A 26,541-nucleotide genomic window follows, 5' to 3' on the forward strand; every position below is an offset into this window, starting at 1 on the left:
CTCCAGCCTTACCTGAGGTGTAAGGTTTTTTAGAACAAGCCAATTTGTTATTCTCCCTGAGCTGCTCTCACCCCAGCTTGAACCTAAGTGAGGGAAAATAAAGCAGTCAGGGCCCTGCCACAATGAACACCGGAGTATCAGGAGGAGCGTAAGAAGCTGCGGGGCAGCTGACAGGACCATTCACAAGCAAGGAAAACTCACTAGTACTAATCTTTTCCAGACTTAAAACCATTAGAAGGCTACTCTGGGATGGTACAGGACTTAATGTCTGTATCTACTCATTTTATTTACTTTCTGAAGTGTTTCCATCACGTAAATACAGTCGTAAGTAGCCACACTGTTGTCAGATAATCATAACTGAGGAAAACAGAGATTTGTTTTGACTCTTGCTGCAAGCTCAGGCTAGTTTTGAAGCCTGCCTGAAGGCTTCCTGTACTATCATGATGTAATTCATGCGTAGTACGAGCCACTCTGTGAAAAATGCTTTAAGAGGCAACTGCAATCGGCTGCACAGGCGTCAAACTCAAAAAGCGCTTGGGGAGATGGTTCGTACTATGGACAGAAAAACCACCGGTGCCATCCATGTTACCGCTGCATACAGGGCCGAGCCCTACCCCCCCGTTTTATTCCGCAGAAAGTCTGCCGCAATGCAGTTGAGGATGTACAGACCAGCTTTTGCTTTTGGCAAGACAAATGGTACAGATGTTGAGCTAACAGTGACAGATTACCTAACCAAATGCTTGACGACAAAACCAGAACAACCTTCGTATACAAAAAGACATCCTTACCAGGGGTATATCTGGCATCAGAATTTCCCCATCCTCCACCCAAACGAAGGGAGTTATCCCAAGTGGACAACGGTGGTTTCTGGCCTGTTAGCCCCGGAGGTGGGCGGGACGGAGCAGTGATGCTTTTAGGTGGCAAAGGGACCTTCCACAGCTCATGAGCCAGAGAGGTGTTAGTGACTGATCCAGGAGACCATGTTGATTTGGAATCACTGTTTCTGGCTACTAAAAGACAAATAAAGACAACCATAGTCACTACACGCTGCTGGAACTGTCACCTTGCTACAGATAAAAGCTGCTAAATTAGAGTAAAATCGAAATAGCTTCTTCGAAAGTTAGTGAAGTTACCACTCAGATGAGACCTCAGGATGATTTTTTACTACATTTAGTATCCCCCGAAGCACGTGACGGGGCAGAAACACCATCTCAGAGCGACATAAGCAGACATTACCTGAAGTGCTTTGTGCTGTACTGCTGAGGGAAACATTGTAGTTGGAGGCACGAATGGATGACCAGGCACTAGTTGAAGGCAGCGTGGTGTTCAAAGATGAGGATGACCCTGTAATAAAGACAAAGTCAGTCACAGCACAGAGCATCACACATGCAATAAAATTCAAAGGCATGGCTTGTAGTCCAGGCTGAGCAGATGTGCACAGTCAGATGAGAGCCCCCCTCCGCTCTTGACCCAAAGGCATGTGGTGGCGAGCACGCTCACCAGCGGGAAGCGCCCTGCGCTCGCTCGAGCAAAGCCAGTGACATTACTGTGACGGCTAGGTGGCCGAGTTCTGCTTGCCTACTTCCAAACACACTGCCTCTCTGTGCACAGAATGACATCGGAATGCAGATCAGCAGCGCTCGCTCACTCTACCCGCATTCTTGGAATATCTGTTGCATCACATCAAGTAGCAGCGCTTGAGCCAAAGATGAGCTTTTCAGCCGTGAAATCCACAATACAAAAGATAAACAAGGAGATGGGCAAGTAGCAAACACATCTCCAAGTAAACAGTGTCTCTGTGCAACTGAAGGAAGGTCAGCACACGATGGGAAAACGTAGCACCCGAACGTACCACTGTTCCTGTCCCTGAGGTGGTCAACTTCCCGCACAGTATTAATTGAAAGATTGTTTATGACACTGCCAGGAGTGACGTAAGGGTCAGTTTCAGGGTCGATGTTTGGATAACCTTTCCATGGCTCACCAGGACGAAACTCTAGAACAGAGGTTCAGAGAAGCAGCTTATTTTGATTATTTTTTCTTAAGGAAAAAACTGTCTAAACAATACATCTCTTAACGACCAAAAATACAAAACCTTCTAAGCATTTAATTGACTAAATTCAGTTGTCTTTTCACAGTATTTGCTTTATTTCCAGTTGTTCTGGTCCCACCTCACGAGGGCAGAATCTCCAAGCGGGAGATTCTGTACACTCCTCTTTGTACAGTAAAACTACCGGCCTCAATTTCAATCTGCTAAAAACACAGCCTTAATGCTTTTCTGTAGCCCCGTTCCCCGCCCCTCCACATGTTGTGACCAGGGCACACAGGAGAAACGCAGCTGAGCAGCAGGAGCCATGCGAAGAGCGAGCACCGGCGGCGCATACCTGGTGGCCAGTTAACACTGCTAGAGCCATTAGGCGATTTGGCACGGGGCCAGCCATCCCCAATAGATCCAGGAGGACTGGCTGGTGAATTACTGCTGTTCATAAAGTCGTATGGAACAAATGGAGACTCTTCCAGCCTAAAACCACTTGAAATAGCACCTAAAAGGAAAAAAATAGTCGTCAAACATTTTTCATAGCCAATTTTTATATTTTCGTATACCTATTATACACAAAAACATGCCCACATAAAGCATTCATGAAATGTATAGCGGTATACTGCCCTCTTATGATAGCACATTATATAGGAATCATACAGGATTATATAATCTAAACTGGAATGTCTCTGAATAATTCAGGAGAAAACCATACGAATAATATCCCATGAAATCATCTCATTAAAATGGTATACTTATGAAATGTAACAAAAATATTGATTGAGAAGGGTAAGATCATTGTGTGAGACCCCAACTGGACAACAGGGGTCGTGAATACATTTTGTGATGGGGGGGCTCTTGGAAGAAACTCTACAAATCTGAAGGGTCTTTAGCTACTGCAACGCTCTGTAAATTCTACTCATTCCTGGGAGGGGAAAAAAATAAAAATCACTGGAGGCAGAGCAAGGCACTAAAGCACTGTACAGAGTCTATTTGATTCTGTGCAAGTCCTGTGAGGAGAAGTTTAGAAGTTATTACACGGCAAAGGCAAAGATATTCTATAGTTGTGAGGGAATAAGTGACCTCTAACTAGTGATTCAATGCAATGCGGAGTTCAAACAACCAAATTCCCAACGCTGCTCAGAAAACATCACCTACAGCTAAAGGAACACCAACGCTTCTGACTTGTGTTCACCTGTAAACATCAGGTGAAGTTCAGGAGTGCAGTAGCAGGGTATCTCCACTAGATGCTTAAGGCAGCAAGTCATTTCGTAGTAGTGAAACAGCTGACAAATCTAAAAATACCCACACAATCTGAAGACTGAACAGTAACAGGAGACTGGAGACATAACTATCTTTAGACACAGAACCTTTGTGCTGTAGACTCAAATTTTAACTGGATGAGATTTCAAGCAACTGAAACAGTTGAAGTGTCATATGAATCCTGATTACTGGAATGAAATATGAAGCAACCAAGTCCACCTCCTCTAATACTAAGCGCAGCAATAGTACTAGTCTACCCCCCTAAGCCCTCCCCATTTTTAGAATGCAAATGTACACGTTCGTAACCAAAACCTGTAACTAAAGACGCCAGACATGACCAGAATGCATGCACACAGAGTTATTAAATCTCCATAAATCACCTTAAGGCCAGCAGGGTGGGTGGAAAGCAAGCTAGAAAATCTAAAGCTTTTGGTTTAAACGTGTACAAAGCATTCCAATAACTAGTAGCGATAGTCACACTTAGGTCTGGTTAAAAAAAGGGATTCTGCACAACGTTTCTACTTAATCTCATCACAAGATCACTTCTGTAAGTAAAAGCATTCAAGAAGGCTATGGGCTGCTGTACAAGACAGGCAGCGAGTTTGGCACAGACACAACCCAAATTCTGACAGCTACAAGCAACACAACCAACAGCAGTTACAACTACAGGCCTAAATATAGCAAACCTCCATTTTATACATAGAATGTGAAAATCTGACGCATAACGTCAAATGCTACTTTATGGCCCGTTTGACATACCATGTTTGCTGGAGTTTTGATCTAACGATGTGTTCACAGAAATGCTGTCTACTGTAGTCCATTTCCTCAGTCGAGATTGTGGCTCTTTAATACTGCTCATATCCATGTTTACATTCAAGTTTGAGTTCATTCCTAAAAGCATACAGAGCTTATGAAATACAGACTAAATGTTTTTCTTGTGCTAATTACCACTATTGTCCTCATCAACATTCAAGAGCATATTACTATGGTTATTTCATGCTTCCAAGTCTCTGTTTTTTGAGAAACATTCTAGCATTTAGTACAGTGAACTTACTACAGACAGAAGCTAAGCTAAGCAATGCAAAGCACTCTGAAGTTCTCAGCTCATGTCTTCATGCAAAAATGTCAGTGGAAGAAGCCATTGAGGAAGGCAGAGGAACTAAAACGGGGCCTTTCTAACGCCAGCCTCGCACCAGCACAACAGCCGATCTCACCTGCACAAAGCAGTACTCCACTTTGAAGAGCTAAGCTCAGTTATAAAAGACACTTTTCTCAGCAGGAGGGTGTGTCTGTACTCATCCCTGTTCAGCAGGAGTTATGTACTGGTACCTGCAGTTACAACCTCATTCCCACACTTATCCGGGCTGTTCAACAGGACACCTCACCAGCTTCTGAACCACGCTGGCACAGGCAGAGAAGCACTTTGCGAGGGACCACACCAGCAACACTACTCCCCTCCTCCATTTATCCAGCTCGCACTGTATGAAAACCTCAGTAAGAGAAAACAAAACTTGTCTTTGCCTGTTCTAAGCTGTTGTCTGTATTTCAGAATGTTTATCTGCCAAAGAATCAACACCATGCCACCTGTGGGAACCAGCTACTCTGGGCTTTTGGCTCTGGCACACCTGCCCCCTTTCCAGGTCTGTACGTATCCGCAATTCACAGCCACACCTGGTTACATTTCCAGCCCTTCAGGTCTATTTACTTTGTTTCTGAAAATAAAATCACTACAACATTTTATCTTAGGGCCAGAGACACACAGGGAACTTCTCAAATCTCTACTAGAAGCACCTTCATTCAGCACTGGAAACTAATGCTTCATTTTGTTCCTAAGTCGATACTCCCTGCCATATAAAAGCTGGTTTAGTTAGTTTTTGTTTTATTTTTTTTCCCTCATTTGTTTTTCTTAAACGCATGAACAGCTGCTGATGCCAGAAAAGCAGCCCCTTGAAAAGCCTCAGAGAAAGTGCCTTGGTAACAGGACAGCTGAGTTTTAAAAAATATAACATCAATAGGTGAAACAGAAAAAAGGAGAAGTCCAGTCAATACAGTTGCCGACACCTCTCCCTCTGGCATTTTGCTGTTGTCAGAGCAATAACCTTTCTTCTAACTCTGAAGAAGCTTGCAGAAGACAGACCTCTAAAAGAAGGAAGATCACAAGCTGGCAAACAGGCACCTCTAGCTGACGAGGTCAATGCCAGCCCCTTGGCAGGCACAGACCCACGGCCGTAGCTCTGTATTTGAAACCTGTGGACTGAGGGGTGAACGCTCGTCCCTGGACATAACCTAGAATTTAAACAGTCTTCCCAGAAGTAATTTTTCATATCCAATTGTGAAAGATTTTATATGGTTCAGCTACACTCACCATTTGGCAGAAAGATGTAATTTTAATATTAGAAATACTGAATTCTATAAATGAATGAGGATGTGACTGCAGCACCCATCCCCAATCTCTGCTTTTGATGAACAAATATCTGGTGAAGCTCAATAAATTCAGCTCCCTAGAAGGTGAAGAGGACTGCCCTCTCCTTTCGTTGCTAGGTCTCCTGATGCTTGTATTAGAACACGGAAAAAAACAACATACCTGCAAGATTTTCCAGAAGACAACTTGGCAAGTTCAGCGCCTTCTCACATGACTATGCTACTGTACTTGTGCACTTAGAGGATGCTACCAATACTCCTCTTGACTCAATTATTCACCAAAGGGTGAAGAAATTCCAGCAACCTACTATTTCTGCCCTTAAGCTTTTATTTGTGGACTGAATGTGGCTCCTCTTGCTTATATCACTATACAGTACTATTCCAAAGGGCTCCCACAGAATTCTTACACATACTGCAGCAGCTTCCTGAGGGACCTCAAAGCAATCCTACATATACTGCAGGTTCCTGAAACGTGGCAATGATTAAGGTGAGAAAGCAGCTACTTAACAATAGTTTGCAGCAATTCAACTCAAGAAATAAGCCAGAAAGGAACCTAATGTAGGCAGGATGCAATTGCTCACCATGAAGTTTGGTGAGAAAGTTAAATATTCCTTTTGTTAGACCTATCATAGCGTCTGGAGTAGCTAACGAACTTCATTCTTATGCCTTGGCCTTTGAATGGAAGCAGTAGTTAGACCTTGATGCCAATCAGCAGCAGCACCTATTCAGCAGCAGCCTGGGCTTAAGACTGGCCACAAGCAAAATTCCAGTGAGCCACATGCAGTGCAGCAGCATGGCCTGCACTGACCCACCGGCTCCGTGACACTCCCCCTGTAAGCACAAGGATTTCAGCAGCGGTCTCTATTAAACAATCTCTTCTACAAAGGGCAATGAGAATGCAAGGGAAATCAGCCCAACAGAAATGAGCAGATTAGAATAATGTAGAAGAAAAGCAAACTGAAGAGGAGGAAAAAAATAGGGGTAAGGAACAAGAGGGAAATGGTATACAGTTGTAGTAAGTATAAGATAGCATTAAAAAGGGACCTAAAGTAAGGAGAAAATATACAAGCCTGGAATTTCTGAAGTAGAAATTGGACAGAAGCCTGGAAACATAGGGAGAAAGAAACAGGAGATGTTTTTGTTTATAAATGTTCAGATATTTTGCCTGAAATGAGACAACCGTTCTGTAAAAATGCAGAACTAAAAGCTTTCTTCCCTGGGCAAAAACCTCTGAAAGGGAAACTAACATTTTCTTCTACCCGTGACATTCCAGATTCATCGAAAACGTTTTTAAAGTCCAAAGAAACAAGACCACATCAATGGATTCTTTGTACGGATTCTACTTCTAAAAGTCCTTTAGCTCCAGGAATCATAACTGCAAAAGGACTTTGTATCATCCTCAGGCCCCAGAGGATAAAAAAAAATAAACCCCAGAAATAAAAGGAGACAGACGTTCTTTTAAGAACGTAAAGCATTTTGCACTGAAACACAGACAGTCACTTCTGGGAACGAGTGCACTTGCGAAAAAAGTTCTTTAGTGAGCAAAGGTAACTGGATACGCCCCACCGAGAATTACTACTTCCATTAGAATCCTAAGTACTAAGAGGATTACAATCACCATTGTTTTCAGAGGAGGCAGGCAACGTGAAAAAGAGAAGGCTGTGTGTCACATAAGCATTAACTGATTGTATGAAATCAGCATGGAGAAACCCACCTATAGGGAAGCTGCTGAACGCGTTTATTGGTGACGGCCCTTTTTGTAGCTCAGGAGTAGCATGGGGTATGACGTTCTCAAGGAAAGATTTCATGGTGGGTTGATGGAGTGACTGCTGCTGGGAGGGTGGAGTTTGCTGCTTCATTAACAGGTTTGGATCAAGCTGACGGGACTGTTGCATCATCTGTTGCTGCATACTAAGAGATCGACCCTTAAAAAAACAGAGCAGTTACAATAAAAATAGGCAAAAGCTTTTCCACATTTAAAGAAAGATCATGAAATGCAGCTTTGTGCTCCGTGCATCTTAGCACCGCAAAACCCCAGCATTAAGCTAAGTCACTCCTTTAAAGCTTGTCAAAATCCCATTCGCTTTTGCACACTTTAATACAATTTAGAACAAGAAACGCAGCTCAGGATGAAAAAACGGTTTTTAAAGATAGCTTGAAAAGTTAATAATAAACGTATTTATTTACCTGCTGCTCCTGCTGTTGACGACCACCAGAAGGCATGCTTCTTTGATTCTGCGCTTTTTGCTGCTGAGCCAACAACCGCTAGGAGACAGTGTTTTGTGGTGGTTTTTTTAAGAACAGTTTACAGCTGACGTAAGTCTCTACTTAGACTTTCAAACAGAACACAGAGCGACTAGCTTTGTTAGCTTACCTGTAACTGGGAGATCTGAGAAAGCTGGTTTAACTGGGACAGTTGATTCAACATGGCTACCTGTTGTGGGCCAAAGAGTGGGCTCAGGCCACCGTTGTTTGGTGCATACTTCAGTAATGATACTGGAACCTGCAAAAGGGACCAGAATGAAGAGTGACTGACGGTAACGGGCAATTAGTTACACTAGATGTAGAATATTAGAACCTCTGGCCAACAGTTGTCTGGTTTCTGAAACACTCATCGAGCCAAATACATTTCCAAATATTTACAGAATAAATACTGGCAACACCAGTAAATAAAAAACAAGCTTCTGAAGCAGCACTTTGGTAGTCTGTACACAGGCTGTTTTACGTATCCAATTACCTGAGGGGATAGTAATGGAGGAGGCACTTGAGCACGTGGATTAGGCTGAGATGAATTAAGAGGTTGTGCTGGAGGCTGCTGCATGCTCCTGGGCTGTGCTGCTATATTACCAACACCAAACATACTGGGATTGCCATTCTGCGGAAAGGATGGACGGTTAGCGACAATGAACCTCTGCTGCTGCTTCTCCCACCCCCATGCATTTGCATTAGAAGTTAAACACACATCAATCACATAGGTAGCTAGACTTTATATCAAAAGGCATTAAATGCTGTCAAGTAACATGCCAAGGATATGCACGCAGCCTTACCTGTCTAACAGAATTCAAGTTTTGCATACCCAGCCCTGCTAGGGAGCCAAGGGCTTGGTTAGGTAGTGCATTATTTGAAGGGGGAAGCTTCATGTTTTGATTGGACATAAACTGCATGTTTTGGGACTCGTCTGCTACAATGCCATCCTGATTGGACAGACAAACCGATGCGCAACAACCAGCCAGCAAGCAAGCAGAAGGGAGAAACCATTGCCAGGAACAGAAGGGAAGAGTCACATGACAGTCCAGCACCAGCAGGAAATAGGCAGAAAACAAAAGAGATCAGGTTAGTCATTTGCACTGCAAATGGGCTACAGAAAGTGCTTAGTATTATATATATCAGTAAGTTAAAAAGAGCAAAACATATCTTATGGATTAACAAGAAAGCCCTCGCTTTCCTCTCCACTAAGTGCAGAAAGCTAAGGAACACAGAGATAACTACTTAGAATGCAGAGTCAAAGAAGTTTAGAGGTGTCCACCAGAAAGACACCTACTAACCTTATCGAAGTAAGGACCGCGATCCATGGAAGACTCTTTGGAAATCTGAGGACGAGGACCAGGGCCTTTTCCAACCACACGATTGTAATCTCCAACGCCGAGGCCATGCTTATCCATCTCCATGCGCTTATCTTGCAATAACCCTGAGAAAAGGTGGGAGATGTGACTACATCACTGCATCAAAGATTATTCCGTTTTCCAGACGCACTAGAAACTGGTTTGTGCTTACGAAGGGCTGAACTACTACGGCTCTCCAGATAGATACTAATAAGAGGAAACATCAGTCTAGCTTTCAACTCTCCGGGCGTTACCGAAAAGGGAAAGGCAACGCCATGAATCGATGGCTACAGACGACTTAAAACTTGCAATCAGCAAAGCGTCCACAGATTTTGCCAGGCTTCACAGAAGCATTATCTTCAGTTTTCTCTTGAAAACAAGAAAGTGTTCATTGTTTAAGGGTGAGCTTCAAGTTGTGAATGTCACCTTTTTTCTTTTTAGTAGCAATAAGCATTGTCTTGGCTTCGAAGTGGTATCATTTGTGCCGTATTTCAGAGGCCCTTTAATTTGACTGAGCTAATAAAAAAACACCTCACAAATTTCAAGTATTTGTGCTTATTAAAGGCAATGATAAAAGATAACTTAAAATTTAGTTCCACTAGACAAGCTAGATCAAGATATAAGCAGAAATAAAAGCAGTCCATTTAATACTTCACTGCATGCAGTGCAAGAGAATGACTTTCCAAGCAGATGTTTTAAATTCAAATTTAAAAAATTGAAATAATTTAAATGAGGCTTGCCATTAATATTGCAATCTGAAATTCAAAGAACAATTTATTTATAAAATGGACTGCGAGCTCAAGTGAAAACACCCAATTTTAAACTTGAATAAAGAGTGCAACTACAATAAAAACTACAATGCTACAATTACTTTTAATTAAATATTCTATCGCTATAATACATTGCTATTAATGTATTAAAGAATTATACCACTTCTGGTTCGCTAGAGGAATCGTAACAGTCAACGGATTCAAATAAAAACTGCTCACGAGTCATTTTACACTCAGGTTTGAACATTTTGAAAACAATTGTTCGGTATTTAGTTAGTTCTTCCAACTGAAAAGGCGTTCAAGAACGAACCACAACGAGCGAGCGCAGCGCTCGGATCATTTCTGTTCATGCTCAGCGAAGGTACCCAGAAGGCGAGCTGGATACTTCTGCTACCAGAAACAAACCCACCACGCCCTGAAAACATTCTTTCGTGTCAGCTTAATACATGTAAGCTTCGCCTGATTTATGGATGATGTTACTATAGCGACCAGGTGATTCAGGTGTGCAGCGCTACTCAGGCACAAGTTTTTTTTCTCAGCAGGGTATTCCTTTTCTTTAGGGAAACAGATTTAACTAGACAGCTATAGCTGTATATATATTATATATTGTTTTTAAAAAGTAATTTACAGATGGATATAAACTAAAAGAGAGACTGGAAAGGAAAGCAATCAAACCTAGCTAGGTTCTCCTAGCCTTACCTCCAGACATGTCCATCTTATTGCTCTGTATGGTTTCTTCTGGTGATTCTCTCTGAAGTAATAAAATGCATCATAATTACTTAGTAAAAATTTTAAAAGCTAAAACAAAGAGATTTCTATACACTATTTCAATTCAAACCTGCAAGAAAGAAAAATCAAGAGAAATTGGATGCTATTCTGAAGCACTTTCTCCCTTTAGTTGTCACCCAACTGAAAGCAGGTATCTACACCAAAAAACCTACGTAACATTAAGGAAAACATCAGACTATTGGATGAATACCTGGGTAGTGCTTACAAAAATACTTTTAATCAATTGATCGGTCTTTTTGTAATGAGGATGAAAAGAAAAGGGATGGGTGACAGAGGACAGACAAACAGAAGTAAAATGGAAAATACTATGAAAATGAACACTAGGCAATTCAGCATTTAATCTTTGTGCACTAGAACTAGCACTGTAAGAGGGCTGGAATGCAGGTAAAGGTAAATACTTACTGAAAAACTGAGATTTGTGAATTGCTTAAGGAATGGATTGATCCATGTTTCATCTTGCTTGTTTCCACCTTTCATTATTCCCTTAAAAACAGAAAGGAATTCCTGTGATACTCAGAAGACGTTACCACCTACTGCTTAAATTACATCATAAAATGTTATGAATGAAGCTTAATGGGTCTCCGCTCAGTGAGGCAATCGGCTCTGACTCAGGTTTTAGAAGCGATGACAGTGCTAAAAGCCTTGACTCAACCTCCTCATTACCTTTGTGGGCATTTTTTTCATATATGGTGGCCAATTTAAAGACGGGTTAGCTTCTTGTGAAGAACTGCTGTTCCACATTCCAATCTCTACATCCTCCTCTTCCTCCCAGCTGGTCTGACGACTGCCTGTCAATGGCATATCATCTCCACACCAACTATCTTGCATAGATTTAGGCCCTGGTTGTGAGAAAAATTGCACATTAACACCTCAGGAGCACCTGACCACCCTTAATGCAGAAGTTGGCTTGATGTTTACTTCAAGATAAAAAAAGCTCTCAAAATGTAAAGCTTTATTCAAAGATGACGCAGAAAGCACTCACCAGGTTTATTTGAAGCCTGTTGACCAAGAGAAGCGTTTCCCCAGCCAGAGGTGCCTGCTGCATCGCTGATGGGCTCTCCCCAGCTAGTACCAGTATCCATGGGTTTACCCCACGCTGAAGTTCCATTATCTACAGTAGTGGCTGGAGTAGAAGGCTCTCCCCAACCTTTTTAAAGCAGTATGAGTTACTGGCGTGTTTTTAAGGAGGATTTAAAAAGCTATCTAAAGAGACTCAAGTGTTTTGCCTTTTCTAGATCCATAACATACAGTAAAAAGCATATTAGTACACATTTACATTTTGTATGAAGGTAGTTATCACAACTCTAAGCTGTTCCGTTAAAAAAATACCTCACAAAAATAGAGATTTCATATGTAAAGAATTACATTTGATAACAGAAATTTCTAAGATAAAGTTCCAAAGAGCTGCTCGTATTTAAGCCACTCCTCTTCGCAGTTGAAAAAGAAGCAGAGCACAAAACACTTCATAAACACCGTTCAAGCTCATCTCCAAGTTTCATTATTCACTGCTCCCAAAGCTACAAGATCAGAAAGTCTGACCTTGAGCCCATATAAAACCACAAAAAAGTTCATCCTGTCCTGTAGCCGCTCAACGCTTTTTTGGGGGGGTGGTCTTTGGCAACATTAAGTTTTAACTGTTTTAGAATCAAATGAAGAAAAAGAGTTTCATTCCTCAGATACTATTTTAAACATTTTCTGTGCTCCCACACCCCAGAATTCAAGCTGAGCTGTCTAGTCTTTATTACTCAAGCTATTTCAAACTAGACAGATCTTCCAATCTGTATAAAAATATCAAACATCTAGGAGCAGTGCTGTTATTTTTTTTTAAATAAATAAAAACAGTGCTTCATTGGCACCTTCCCCTTTCCCCTTTGAAACTAAAATATTGTTATACGAAGCAAGAACAAAATAATTGGTTTACAATTAACAGAAAACACAAATTTGCGTAAAACCAAGCCTTACCAGAACCCGAACTGCTCTCCTTGCTAGACATGGCACTTGAAGACAGTAGCTGCTGATGTACCTGTGCTTGCTGGTCTGAACTGCTGCTACTGTTTGGGACATTTTTATTCCACATATTCACATTTTTGTAGTTGTACTTGCTTGGATCACCCCAAGCAGAAGTTCCATCATCAATTTCCATTTTGCGGCGTATTGATTCAGGGGATGGCTCCTCCCAGCCAGTGGGTTCTTCCTCCTTTGCTGGTGCCGGCATCGGTCCGCCCAGCCAGCCCGACCCTGGGGGCTTGTTTGTGGCAGACGGTGCTCCCCAAGAGCCAACATCTTGTTTGTTCCATTCTGGAGAGTTGATCGGCTTTGACGAATCCCCCCAACCTTGAGGCTGATTGGATTTCGGAGGGTCTCCCCAGCTCTGGTTCTGATTAGACTTTGCAGGCTCATCCCATCCTGAAGAATTATTTGGGTTTGTATTATTACCTCCCCAAGTAACAGAATTTGATTTACCTGGCTCATTCCAACCAGACACTGATCTGTCACTGTCGCTACCTCCTGAACTGGATTTCTTAGCCTCACCCCAATGGTTACTTCTTGAATTTTCGCCCCAGCTGTCACCGGCAGAAGCTGCCCAACCCTGGCTGGCCTTTTGTCCATCTACCCATCCCTGTTTGATCTTCTGTGCGTCATTCCAAGATGACTTCTCCTCTTTGCCACTTCCCCACGACTGATTGCTCTTGACCATTACTGTAGCAGCAGAATCTTCTTCCCACCCCCCTTGGCTGTTTGACCCTTTGGAGTCTCCCCACCTTGTAGCAGACTTTGGATCTCCCCACCCTGATACAGATGAGGTATCGTTATTATTAGGGCTAGGTCTATCCACACACCCCCCTGAGCTGGAAGTCTGTGTCACAGAGCCTCCCCAGGCCTCTGTCCCATTGTCAGTTTTTCTTTCACCCCTTGGAGACGTTTCGGTGTCCCAGGCAGTGTTCTGTTTGATTGGAGTCTGTCCCCAGCCAGAGTTGGAAAGGACACGTGGATCTAAGTCAGTTCTGTTCACTATACTTTGGAGTAATGCATGCTGGTCAACTTTCCTTCTCTCTCGATTCTGTCCTTCTGTAGTTACTCTGTCTTCGTGGCATCCAGTGCTCTCCGAACTACCTTCGCTGTCCCCCGTACCTGTTTTGGCCCATGCGCTGTTCTGCTCAGTTATCTGAGAAGGAGCAGAACTCTGGCTGTTAAGGTCATCCTCCTCAGTAGATTTCCATCCGTTTGTAAACTTCCTGCTGTTTCCATTCACGCCTTCATTGGAATGCTGATTACTAGGCAGTTTACTCCATTCTCCATTTGAAATGTTAGTGCCAGTGTTTTGTGCCGGGTTGCCCCATCCTCTTCTACTCCCGCCAGCACTCGCACCATTTCCACTTCCCCACGGCATATTCTGGGAGTTGACCGTCCCTGCCTCCCACACCCCTCCTCCTTTATTCCCGTTGATTTGAAAGTTAGTGCTGCCAGGCCCGCTAATGCCTGGCTGCATTAGAGTTGCATTCACAGTGTCACCATTAGCTTGGCTGTTTGGGCCTGAACATTTGTCTCCAGAGTAATTAGAACCATAGGCACCCCATGTAGTACCATAAGATCCACCATTTTTTGTCTCACCATTGCTAAGATGAGAAATGGAAGTGCCGTTTGTAACTGGAGAGGCCTGAATCTGAGAATGATTCATTGTGCTCACGCGCCAGGCCCCATGCCCTGTATTATTAGGCAGTTCGTTAATCTGCACTGAACCAGCAGAGTTTGGTAAACTAGAGGTCATAAAGTTAGTAGTGTTATTTGGTCCATTCATTTCAGTGTTAAGGTTTTGAGGTTGCCCACTGAATGAAACCTTCCTTGTACCATTTACTTCAGAATCACAATTTTCCTGAAGGCTTCCCCAGGAACCATGGGCTGAACCACCCACTTTAGAGTTAATACTCTGACTGTTAGATATCTGACCTATGGTACTGCACTGAATACTTGTGCCAGGATTACCACTCCCTACAGACCCTTTCAGGGCATGTCCATTGTTCTCCAATACAGGCCAGGCACCATGGTTGCCATTCGAATTCAAAGTGCTTGGATTTAACCCTCCATTTGATGAAGAGTTTATGGTGCCCCAAGCATTCATTCTATTGTTGCTACTTTCAGATTTGCTGTCAGGAGCATCCACAGAAACTTGACATGTGCTTATTATGGTTCCATGGGATAAACCCCATGGCCCATTAATACTTCCATTGCCCACATTATTGCTGTTGCTACCAACCACAAACTTATTTTGAGAACCATGTCCAATGCCATTTCGAATGCCATCATTTTCACCACCTGTGCTCCCTGAAGCCATTATAACGAGGTTTCTCTCTGACCCAGAGCTAGAGGCAGAGTCAGTGTCCATACATTCTGATGTCAGCTCTGGGTCACTGCCAGTGATTGATGGCCATGCTTCTTTGTCAGAGCCGTCTACAATAACTTTATCCCAGTTTGTGCTGGAGTCACTATTTGAAGAGACTGGTCCCCAGTGAGAATTTTCATAATGGGATCCTAGACCACTGTGGTTCAGATCTAAAGAGAAGAAGGAAAGTCCAAGAGCATTATTATAAATTTAGTATTACACCTTCATAAAACAGAAGGGAAGAAACTAATATATAAAGATACGAAGCCAAGGATTATTTTGCTTAGCACTACAGCCACTGACAGGGACAGAGAAAGCTGTCCAGAACACCGCTGCATGCATAACCTAGAATGCTCCTCACCAGCATGCAAAGCGGCACTCTCACAGAAAGCACAAAGAAGCACTTCTAAAGGTAGTTCTTTGTACCAGAGAAACCAGTTTTTTTAAAAAATGCTCTATCTCACCATATATGAAGTATTTTCTAATAACATATACATACTAAAAACATAATACTATATAAAAATCAAAGACACCGAAAGGCAGAAATCTAAACGGGATATTAAACTGACCTAGCAGAACCAATCGCTATGTGACAATAGCCAGAGAAACACACACCCTCTCACCCCCATTAAAAGACATTCTGTAAGATTTCTTCAGTTATTTAAGATCCTTTCTTTTAGACAACAGTTGGACACAAAACCCACAAGCCCAGCCTGAAGTTCTGCTGCTGCAGAAGTACAGATTAATCGCAGTAGCTGAACTGACACTTCTCATTTTCATTTATGTAGGAACTGGTGTTTCTTCTTCAGTAAATAAGCTGATCATGTCTGGGAATCAAGAGGACATACATCCTAGTTAACTTATACACTTTTTCACATGCACCATGGAGTATGTGGAGTACCATGGAGTATTTGTGATAAAATAAGTGGTATCAATTTTCATCTCGTATGTCTAAAGCTTTACTGCAGAGACCTCCTCCAGCCAAACTGTTATAGTAAAACATAGTCAGACAGGTGCACCAGAAGATGAAACTATGAAAGCACGAAGCACGTGAAAAACAGTAATGAAGCTGGCAAGAAAACACAAGTGCGTGATGTCAGCAAAGTTTTTTTACTTCGTATTCACTTGAACTGAAAGAAAAACCACGCTAGTGTCCGCTCAATTGCTGCATCTGTAGCAAACTATGCTTTCCCTGCCTTTTAAAACATTCAGGCTGTCAAAAAAAAAAAAAAAAAGAAACTGTCAACTTTTCTTAGTAGTGTTTTGCTTTTATTTAGAATATTCAAAACATGCACACCTAAAGATAGGAGGAAAAAAAAGTTGTACAGCTCCTGCTCATTCTCAATGGATTTTTACAGCACATGCCTTACATCTGTCTAGAAAAAGGCACAGCTGCTTTGCCTGAATGCCGTCATGAAATTGTGCCTGTTCGTGCTACCAGACAAGGCTAATAGCAACAAAATGCTACAATTACCAATCCTTATTTCTCTCAAAAGCTATTTCAAGAACATTTAGTGACTGGCTACTTTAGAAATATAACTCTAGTTTACAAGTGTCTTGTGTTTCCAAGAAATACATGTTAACTGTGAGGTCTGAAAGGAAGCTGCCAGTCTCACCCTTCTGCTACGGGGAACGCCAACTCTGCAGCAGCACCCAAGCACCAAGCTCCGATGCCCACCAACCCCTACCTACGGCTCAGTAACAACTAACTGAGTTGCAACTACTCTGCTAAAGTGTTAGTCAAAACTGCTGCTTACTTAGAGGTTAAAAACACATACAGGATTGGCAATGGGCTCTCACGTGCAGGGATCGGTCGGCGGGAGCCTGTTCTCAGGGCTCCAGCTCAGCCGCAAAGAGGGTCCCTGCGGTTTATTGTGTGTAAGTGTGGCTGAAGGATCCGAAGGGAAGCACAGCTGATTTAAAGAGAGACCTTGTTTCGGTGCTTCCACCTCTAAAAAGGAATTTGATAACACCACGATAAGCAGGAAAACCCACATTTTTAAATTAGAGTAACCAATTTCAAATACTGCATTATTTGAATTTATGATCTTGATGATCTATAAGGGAACAGGAAGGAACAAAGAAAAAACCTTACATTTAAGTTACTGTGGCCAGTTTACTAAATATTACACTGATGAGCAACAAGTTTTGGTCTATTTTTAATTAATTTTTAATCAATATCAACGTTATTCCTCCTACAGTGGAAAAGAATCTGGCCAAAGACCCTGCCTCCAAGAGTACGGGCTTGGGGTGGCACAGAGCAGGGATCACCCACTGCTCCTCCGGCCACCAGGACGATGGACGCCTGAGAGCACCGAAGCAATCGGTTAAGCTTCACGTGGGAACTACAACCTGAGAAACAAGGATGCTGGCACAGCAATGGGGAACTGGGGGTAGTGGAAAGAGACCTGTGGCCAGTAGAAATAGCACTGCAACAGTCAGAAGAGCCTGGCAGCTCCACAGTCTTGAAGAGAACAACGCAGCGTCCTTGGGAGAACTGGAGGATGTTTGTTCAGCTGAACATAACCCAGAACTGCCTATGAATGTGCTGCTCAAAAAACCACCGTAGTATCCGAGCAATTGTCCAACACCACTCAAGGTTACAAATCTTACACTGATATTTTTTAAAAAATACATCTAACCTGTATTAAACCACTAATCAAAGTTAAGAGTTGTCTGTACTATCACAAACCAGAGAATCAACAGCATCAAAAGCTGCTCTAACAAAACAAAGTCTTGATTACATAAATATCATCCCAATAACACGGTCAATTTTAAAAACAACACAGAACTATACAGATGGCAAACAGCCCAAATTCAGCAAAAGAGATACAGGTTATGACTACAAGCCAGAGTGAAATGCTAAACAAACTCTGATTTGCCCAACAACAGAATACATAAAAAGAAAACATGTATTTATTAAAATTCTATTATAATTTAGATGTGCTACACAGCTTGTAATGAGCCAATACACAAACAGCATGTAGTGATTCATTTCCAGTCACCTGGAAGTTTACCCGATTCTACACAGCACTACCTTGACTAACGGTCTTTCTTCTGGACATAAATGTGCGTTAGTGATTTCTAGCGCCAGCCACTGTTCTGAAATATTCCTATATGAATCTCCACAACCCTCAAACTTCTGAGGTTAAGTATACAAATCCTGAATAACCACGGTATTCTTTCTGATTTTCCCTGTCTGGCAGATACCACAAACACACCCCCAAACCCCAAAATGGCAAAGTTACAGCTGACACCATACTACATTTGGTGCACAGCAATGAGCTGATCACAGCCTGCTCCTGGTTTTCTCCCCAAAACTATTTAGAAGCTGCAACTGAACTTTTGCTGCTTAAATCCTGGACAAAAAAAAAAACCAACTTACACAAACCTGACCTTTTTAAAATTCAGTAATCTGCTACGGTTCTTCCAATAATTTGTGATTCAATAATTTAAAGCTTTCTAGCTATGAGCTACCCCCGCAGGAAGTGTTTGCAGAAAACTATGTATTTTCTGAAGTAGCTTGTTTGTTTTAAAGTACTATCACATGGTCTAAACTAAACAGTAGGACTAAGATGTGTATATTAAGAAACATCGTCATCTTGCTCCCTCTGTCTCCTTTTCCAGTCCCAGAACGTACTGGCACCCCCAGACTGCCAATACTACACCTTCCCAATTATTGTACCTTTGGCCCTTATGAAAAAAATGCTTTTTGGTAAACAAGCTTTTTAGCTTTTATTAAACAAGCTGAAAAGCTCCTTTATTACGAAAATGACAGAACCAGAAAGACGAGATGTTTGTTAGCATCACGTATCTGTTTCTCTGTGGTAAAGAAAAAGGTATTGAAGTCTGTTCGTGTCATCTTGGAGTACTCCAACCCGAGAATCGGTAGCTGCAGCTGTCTGCCCCCGCAATAGCTTCCGAACTGTTAATGCAGGGCAGGAAAGCTGGCAGGAGAAGGGTAGAGCCTCCCCCTGCGCCCAGCCCAGCACAAGTGGCGGCCCTCCTAAAAGGGACCGTCCTGCACGCCCTCCCTCCCCTCCCCACAGGGTGCCGGCCCTGGCCCGAGCTGGACCCAAGCCCCCGCAGCACTGCGGCACATCAGCACAGCTCGCCCGGCCCCGGGAAAGAGATGAACCCCCAGGTCAGTTTCCCATCGCATGAAGAAGCTGTGCTGACGGCACAAATTCAACACAGGGAAGAGAGGGGAGGGAAGAGGAGAGGAGGATTAACGTCACCCCTTTGAGAGCAGTCTTCAAGGTAATCAGAAGAGCTGCAACATGAAGAGTTCTCCTAAGCACTGTTGTGCCCACAGCAGCCTGACGGGCACGTGCACGGCCAGAAGCAGAGCCAGTGCAAACCATCGACAGCATGAGCCACGTTACTCCAGAGCATTTCATACGGCACGTCTCCAAGTGCTCACACAGCACACTCGCTCCAGAATACCACTTAAAAATGAACAGCGACTGTTCTTCGCAATCATACCCGGTAAACAACGTACACGGCTGAGGCCTCCATGTACGTGCTACCCCAGCACAAACTCAGCATTCAAAACTGAAAGGCCCCCAGCCACGTGTCCTCCCATGTGCTGGGAAACGCCTCTGATATAAAGCACAGGCTTGCACAGGTTAGTCAGTTTAATACCGCAAAGAGGCAATTTAACATGTAAGCGTAAAGGTAAAAAAGACACTTAGTATTTTAAAGCTAAGGTGCCACAGAGTCAAAACATCTTTTTGGTATGAATTCTGACGTATTTTAGAAAATTAAAAAGGTTTAACCAAATGCAGTATGTAATGGCACAGATAATGACTGACAAGTATGCTTTTACACAGCACATGCTATCGAAAAACATAAGCCAAAGAATAAAATAGATAAATAAAAACCACGACAAAATTGTGAGAAACACATAACTACTGTAAACACACAAAGCGGGGGAAAAAGAAAAAAAAGGTGAGATTTAAATAGCTAACCTGACTGGTTAGGGGAGTGGCTCACCAAGTCCCGAATGGGAGGCATGCCTACAAAAAAAAAAAGGCAAGAGAAGTACAGAAGTGTTACTTCATTAAACTAGCCCTTTGAGAACAGTCCCCAAACCACACGTTACTTTTAAGCCATTTATGAGCACCCCCTTTTCAGGAAAGGTTTCCCTCTGAGCCATCTCTCAACCTGACCGACCGTGCCAGCGACAGCAAGTTCTGAACGGCCTCACCCACGGCGCTGGGCACACCACAGGGAAGAGACAGAGCAAACCCAGCTTTCTACCCGGAGCATTCACATTTAAGTATTAGGAATTTTGCTTATTTTACTAAATATTTCCACTACTACTTAGTTTTTATACATTTGGCATTTAATTAACCATTTAACATGTCCTTAATTTAAAAAGTTTGATTTATATAAAAAAGAGGAAGAATTAATAGTCATTGAAACCAAAACCAGTTAATTATTGACTGTACTAACTTAGAATTTCAGAGGTCAGCCCTGAAACTGAAGCAAGTTCATATCACTTTTGAACAGCACGCTTTCTCCACCTGAAAGTCGTTATTTAGCAAACAGAAATAACTAAACATGGTTCAACTCTGGTTTAACCTAAGCCTGTGCATAACAAACTTTCATTTACCACTTTCATAGCTTCTTCCTCCTAAGTGCCCCATAGGCAGTGTAGGAAATCAAAGTTAATGTTTCAAATTCAAATTCAATTTCAATGATTCAAATTTTACAGTTGGAGAGCATGACTGTTACATTTAAGGCAATGTTTCCTAAGTTAAGTCAACCTCCATCGCTGCTAACTGCAAATCCCAACTGCCCCCTTCTCCCCCAACTCCTACAATAGCCAAGAAACCCCCCTCAAGTCACAGGAAGAACCTTTTGTTTCCAAAGGCTCTGGCTGTAACATCATTTCGCAGCTCTGCTGCGAGGTGCACGAGGATAAAGCGAGACCCACTCACGTCAAAGGAGGAAGCCAAGCAACTGGACGAGCGCCAGGAGCCTGAGGGTGCTCTCCCGTTTTGTTCCATCCCACCGTTGTAAGCAATTACTGCTGGCAAGTATTTTAGTTCACCTTATACATGATCTCATTGTGGAATAACCACCTGGCTATTCTGATGCATTGTAAAGCAGAGGCCAGCGCAGCACTCGGGACCTTCCTTCCGTCTGAAGTTTACACAGGGGAAAATTCCAGTAAAGCAAACAACTGAATTGGGTATGAAAGTGTTGTGATAAAGAGCTACTTATGTAGAGTTCTTAAAATAACCACCTTGGTACAAGACTGCGTCGGTTTCAGAGGTACTGCATGGCGTGAGCTTCACTTGTGAGGCTTTACGAAAAAGATAAGCCAAATGTCCTGAAAACAGCAGGAAGAAAAACCCCACAGGACTATCCCTTCTTAAGCTTCACTTCTAAACAAAGCAGATTAGTTTTCAAAATAGAAGATGACTGTCCACACAAAACACAAGACATTTTTTTGCCCATTGATAAAAGGAAAAAATTCTTCAATACTGAAGATTTAAAAGCTTCCTGTGGCCAGGACAACTGAAGGACGACTTTCAATTTAGCAGTACTTGTGTTTTACAGAGCACTGAGCAAACAGCTGGAACTGGCCAGGAAGCTTACCCCAGGGTCTGTCAGGGAATGACAGATACCTCAGCTGGAGCCAGTACCGATTCCAGCAATTTTGACTTCACAGATCCATCCCAATATCTATTAAATAATACTTAAAAAAAGGTCGACAACTTAATCTTCAAAGATATTCCATTAAGATATAAAATTTGTTAACCCAAATGGCCTGTACATGGATATTGTTTCAACAGGAAGGGATCTACAGATACATCAAATTTCATGAGATTTTTAATTTCAGAGATAACAAGGAGAGTACCTAGAAGTTGCTGTTGGAGGCTAAAAGAGGAACTAGGGAGAGGGAATGAGTAAGACTGAGACAGGCAAATGACAGTAGTATTTCCTTTCAGGTACAAAGGTGTCAGAAGACACCAAGTCACTCTTGCATGCCGCTGGACGACGGCCACCTCCACGTTACCTCACAGGCAATTCAGGAGACAGGATTTTGAAGTCATTACAAAAATCCAGCACTGAAAAATTATTTTCCTTTGCACTATCATCTTAGCTACATCCCTCAAAGAGCCCGACAAAACATCCAAACCAGACATTGCTCCTGGTTACACACGAGGGAAGACAGACGGCGCCAAGAAAGGAGGCCCTGGCTTCCCGGCCCCGCCTGTCGGTTCCGACCAGCCTGCCTTGCACACGCGGGAACGCCCCGAGCACAGCGCACGGTCAGCGAACACCTGACAGTACAGCCACTGACAGGATGCTACACACAACACCAGCATTTTCTTCAGGTGGGGAAGCGATTTGGCAACCCTTCTCTCCCCTACAGGCTCTCAGAAGCTTTTAGTTACCAGCTGAACCCGCAGATGTATTATTCTAATAATTAACATATTATTCAAACCACAGAAGTACTCCTAGTACAGCAGTTGCCTCAGACACTCAGTATGGCATTGTGGTAGCACTGCACAGGGGCATGTTGATAGCCTAAAGGTTGCCGAGCCATGGCAGCACAAAAATCAAGCAAAACTGAGCAGAAATGGGGAGAACGCAATACACAAATGGGAACCCAACCAATTAAATATTGGGCTGGTGCTCACAAGAAGTGAAACGAAGGACAGTGTACTCAGAAAACCCTCTGGATACAATTGGGAGGTTTAATAAGTTATATAGAATAATACTTCTTAGATTAGCTTACAGATGAATTTTTATTTAACTTGCTACCACACAATTTGACCAGCAGAGGATATATGCGGGAGAGGAGGTTTAATCTGAGAAGTGAGCATATGAAAGGTTACTTTAAACCTGACTATGGACAGGAATAAAATAATACAGGCAAAGTAAAAAAAAAAACCTGCTTTAAAAAAAAATCACTTCTTGGAATGGTAAAAGCTCTATCAGTATGTTACAAAAATAATACTGGAAAGTAACACTGGAAACATTCCTCAAGGGGCACACGGATAAACGGCTTCCAATGCTTTGATTGTTTACTTTCATTTTAAATACTGCTTCTTCAAGAATCAGTAATCAGAACAGCTCAAAATTTAACTAAAACTTGAAATATCAAGGCTATTTTCCAGGAATCTATTTTGTAACTGAAGGGGCTAGGAGTCACATCCTTTTAGTGTATAAAGCACTGATTTTGAGAAGCACTGGGAATTCAGAAAAGTTTCAGAAGAAACTATCTGCATGTGTTTCAACACAGCAGTGTACATCACCGCTATGCGCGCATCAAAAAATAAACATGAGCATAAAAATAAGGAAGTATTTGTCCAACATATTAAGCATTTGCATGCATTAATACCAAATCCCTTTGCAAATCTGGATCCATACAAAGAAAGTTACTTTTACTGCCCTTATTGTCCAAAAAAATTTGCTGAACTGCACGCTAGCACATTCACTGAACGGCAAGTTATGCACATAAAACAGGTAAGTTTGTTACTCCTGAAAGGGTATCTGAAAAGAATGCGTAACAACCCAAAATAATAGAAGATAACTAAACTCAAATACTAATAGTAATACAGGCAAAGGTTGATCCATTTTGTAAGACAATCTAGCTTCAGGTAGATGAACAAAGAAAAACTCTGACCTAACAACAAATAGCACTTCTGATATTCTGAACAAGTCGTACCCTATCTATATCTCCAGGTAGGAAGAACAAAAGTCTTGACATGCCGTTCAGAATGCTCTAGGAAGTGTCTGAAAGACCCTTCCCTTGTGAGATCCGTGTATCCAAACTGGATGCAAGAAAGGTGCTTCGTACCACGGTCATGCTCAGATCAATTACCGGGGTGAAGACTGGAAATTCAGAACATCGCAGTGGTCATACTGGCTTCATCATCTGTTCAGACATGTCTGTTGTACACTGCTAGCAACAACAAGCAACTAAGATGTCTGAAGTTTCAGCGTGAAACTTGCACAAAGACGGCTGGAACCATCCCGTAATATTAAGCCATGACACAGGAAAATATCCCATTATGCTACAGCTTACATTTAAAGTTTAAATAATATTAGCTCAAATATTTCACTGATAATGGAATTTAAAGTATTCGACTTTAGTTAAAGGAAAACAAGGTACCTCCCCCTCACCTGGCTGTTTTTTGCTGCTGTTCGGCACTTCTCCGTTGGTCTCTGGCTGTTTATTTGTGACAGTGCTGCCTCCTGACTGGCCGTTTAATACTTTAGGAGTAGATCCCAGGTTTGCAGCTATAACTGGTAACTGCTGACCTCGTTTCAGAAGCTGTTTCTGTTCCTGGTGTCGAAATCGCGGTGGTACTTCACGAGGAGGGTATCGAGGCAAGGTCTGCTGCTGCTGACTGTTGGCTGTGGCCCGCTTGGCATTATTATTAGTGCTGGTTACTGTGGAAGTGCCGTTAGAGGTGACAGGCTGAGGCTGGCTTACACTTGTCTTTGTTTGTTCTGGCACTACCCCCACCCCCAAAAAAAAGAAAGTTGGACAAAGTTATTCATAAGAACAGCAACTTAAAAAAAATGAAGACTAAGTCAATATTCTTAGAGGTGCTTATATATTATGTAATGGCAGCATTTTTTCCAGTTCAAGTTGTAACTCATTCCCCATTAAAAGCTCAATTATCCCATAATCACACAGCTTTAATAGCACAGGTCTGGAAGCAGAAATATATCTTGCTATCACTCCTAACAAAGTTATCGCAGTTAAATTATACTACTACTAACAAGCTTTCTATGGCTTTTTTCTGACAAATCAGCACTATGCCAGTTTGTTTTGGCATTTAAACTTTATTTTAAAAAATATCGAAGTACGAAAAAAAAATCTTACTCCGATGGGAAGCTTAAGTGTTACGTACAGAAAAGTGTTCTTTTTTGTGCAAGACCATAACAAGAGGTGAACAGGACATCCAGAACGTATTGTTAAGGCTTGCCTGCTTTACCAACCCTAACATCCAAAACGAAGGGGAATAGGTAAAGCCCTTCAGGTTGCCAGCAGGACAAGCCAACAGCACGGGTAGCCCCCGTACGCAGCGTGGCAGGACCGTGCCGGCACTCGTAAAATGCCAACTGTGCAACGGCAACTCCAAGTTATCTTTCAGTCTTCAGAGCGCAGCCACTCCAAGGCAAGATGAAGGTCGAGTAACTTGCAGAGGTCAGCTCTGAGCGAACACACTGAGCTCAGATGCTGAATAAAGGGAAAACCGCAACACCCTCAACTTAACACCTCCGCCCAACCAGTACAAAAGCGAGGGCGGGAGGCACGGAGGTGCTCAGGGTAGGTACCGGGTTAGTAAACCAGGCTCAATGAATAGGAAGGAACACTGCGAGCTACTGGATGTGTGCTTCTGGTGCTGCTGCTGTTCATCCCAACCACCACACCAGCTACGCTGCACTTCCAATCCTTTACATGACGGCTATGCTAATGTAGCTTTCAAATTTCATGGATGGGATATCCATAAAGCGTGTTTACATTTAGTGTGGAACTTTCCGAGATCCCTCAAGACTCGATCGTGACCTCCCTCAGCACTGACCTGCCTACGTGGTCAAGTCACCGCCTCTACTCGGAGCTCCACAAAGGGAAACGGGCAGGTTTAGAAGTTACTGGAAAAAAAATAGTTTAATCCATGCGGCAATTCCTGCTGCTGACAGCTAGGGCACCGCTCGGTAACGCAACTCCTCTGGCGACAAACACTTTAAGAGGATCCTACCAGCTACAGGTCACTCCCTCCCCAGGGACGCAACCCTTTCTGGGGCTGTACAGCCAACGGAGGGGAAAAGCGACCCAGGTTAGAGTCATCCCCACTTTTTTTCACTGAGGTCCTGCGAGAGAAGGGTTCAGGACACAGCTCCATCGGCACCTCTAAGGTGGTGGCTGGCTATGGAAGAGGACCGACCCTGCGTGCTAGAAAGGGGAAACTGAGGCAGGTGCTACTGCTCGGCACCAGCAAGGGCTCTCGCTCTGCACCGCTGGGCGGGGAGGCGCCCGATGGCACAGGGGGTGTCAGTGACGATAAGGCTGGGCTTATCTTCAAGAATAGTTTTGCACACTGGCAGCATCTACACATACACGACTTGTGGCTTAAGAGCAGCATCCTTAAACCATTCCCTGCTGTGGCCCATTTAATTTTCTGGCATGTCAGCAGCAGGAATATTGTTACTACATGACTGAAAATGTACTCTTCTGGGACTTCTTAAATTCTTTGGTTTTGTTTAAAGACCGTTTTATTATTTGCTTTCAGGAACAGACACATG

General features: G+C 42.8%; 1 protein-coding gene across 8 annotated transcripts in view; it reads right to left on the reverse strand.

Moving 5' to 3' along the window:
* TNRC6A (trinucleotide repeat containing adaptor 6A) overlaps positions 1 to 26,541 on the reverse strand; it is a 53,664-nt gene that overhangs the window by 3,252 nt on the left and 23,871 nt on the right. For 5 of the 8 annotated variants that reach the window (XM_075104573.1, XM_075104572.1, XM_075104575.1 and 2 more), the window contains 18 exons: positions 24,409 to 24,744; positions 20,232 to 20,279; positions 12,843 to 15,431; positions 11,863 to 12,027; positions 11,544 to 11,719; positions 11,283 to 11,363; positions 10,791 to 10,842; positions 9,265 to 9,407; positions 8,457 to 8,594; positions 8,094 to 8,222; positions 7,907 to 7,984; positions 7,434 to 7,644; positions 4,058 to 4,189; positions 2,382 to 2,540; positions 1,853 to 1,993; positions 1,237 to 1,344; positions 789 to 1,010; positions 13 to 83 (listed from right to left, as the gene is read on the reverse strand). In XM_075104573.1, coding sequence (XP_074960674.1) covers positions 13 to 83; positions 789 to 1,010; positions 1,237 to 1,344; positions 1,853 to 1,993; positions 2,382 to 2,540; positions 4,058 to 4,189; positions 7,434 to 7,644; positions 7,907 to 7,984; positions 8,094 to 8,222; positions 8,457 to 8,594; positions 9,265 to 9,407; positions 10,791 to 10,842; positions 11,283 to 11,363; positions 11,544 to 11,719; positions 11,863 to 12,027; positions 12,843 to 15,431; positions 20,232 to 20,279; positions 24,409 to 24,744 — 4,979 coding nt within the window. The remainder of the gene's footprint in view (positions 1 to 12; positions 84 to 788; positions 1,011 to 1,236; positions 1,345 to 1,852; positions 1,994 to 2,381; positions 2,541 to 4,057; positions 4,190 to 7,433; positions 7,645 to 7,906; positions 7,985 to 8,093; positions 8,223 to 8,456; positions 8,595 to 9,264; positions 9,408 to 10,790; positions 10,843 to 11,282; positions 11,364 to 11,543; positions 11,720 to 11,862; positions 12,028 to 12,842; positions 15,432 to 20,231; positions 20,280 to 24,408; positions 24,745 to 26,541) is intronic. The other 3 variants (XM_075104574.1, XM_075104570.1, XM_075104576.1) reach the window with 3 other exon arrangements.

Source organism: Phalacrocorax aristotelis, chromosome 10 (genome assembly GCF_949628215.1).
Source record: "Phalacrocorax aristotelis chromosome 10, bGulAri2.1, whole genome shotgun sequence".
Taxonomy (NCBI): Eukaryota; Metazoa; Chordata; class Aves; order Suliformes; family Phalacrocoracidae; genus Phalacrocorax; species Phalacrocorax aristotelis.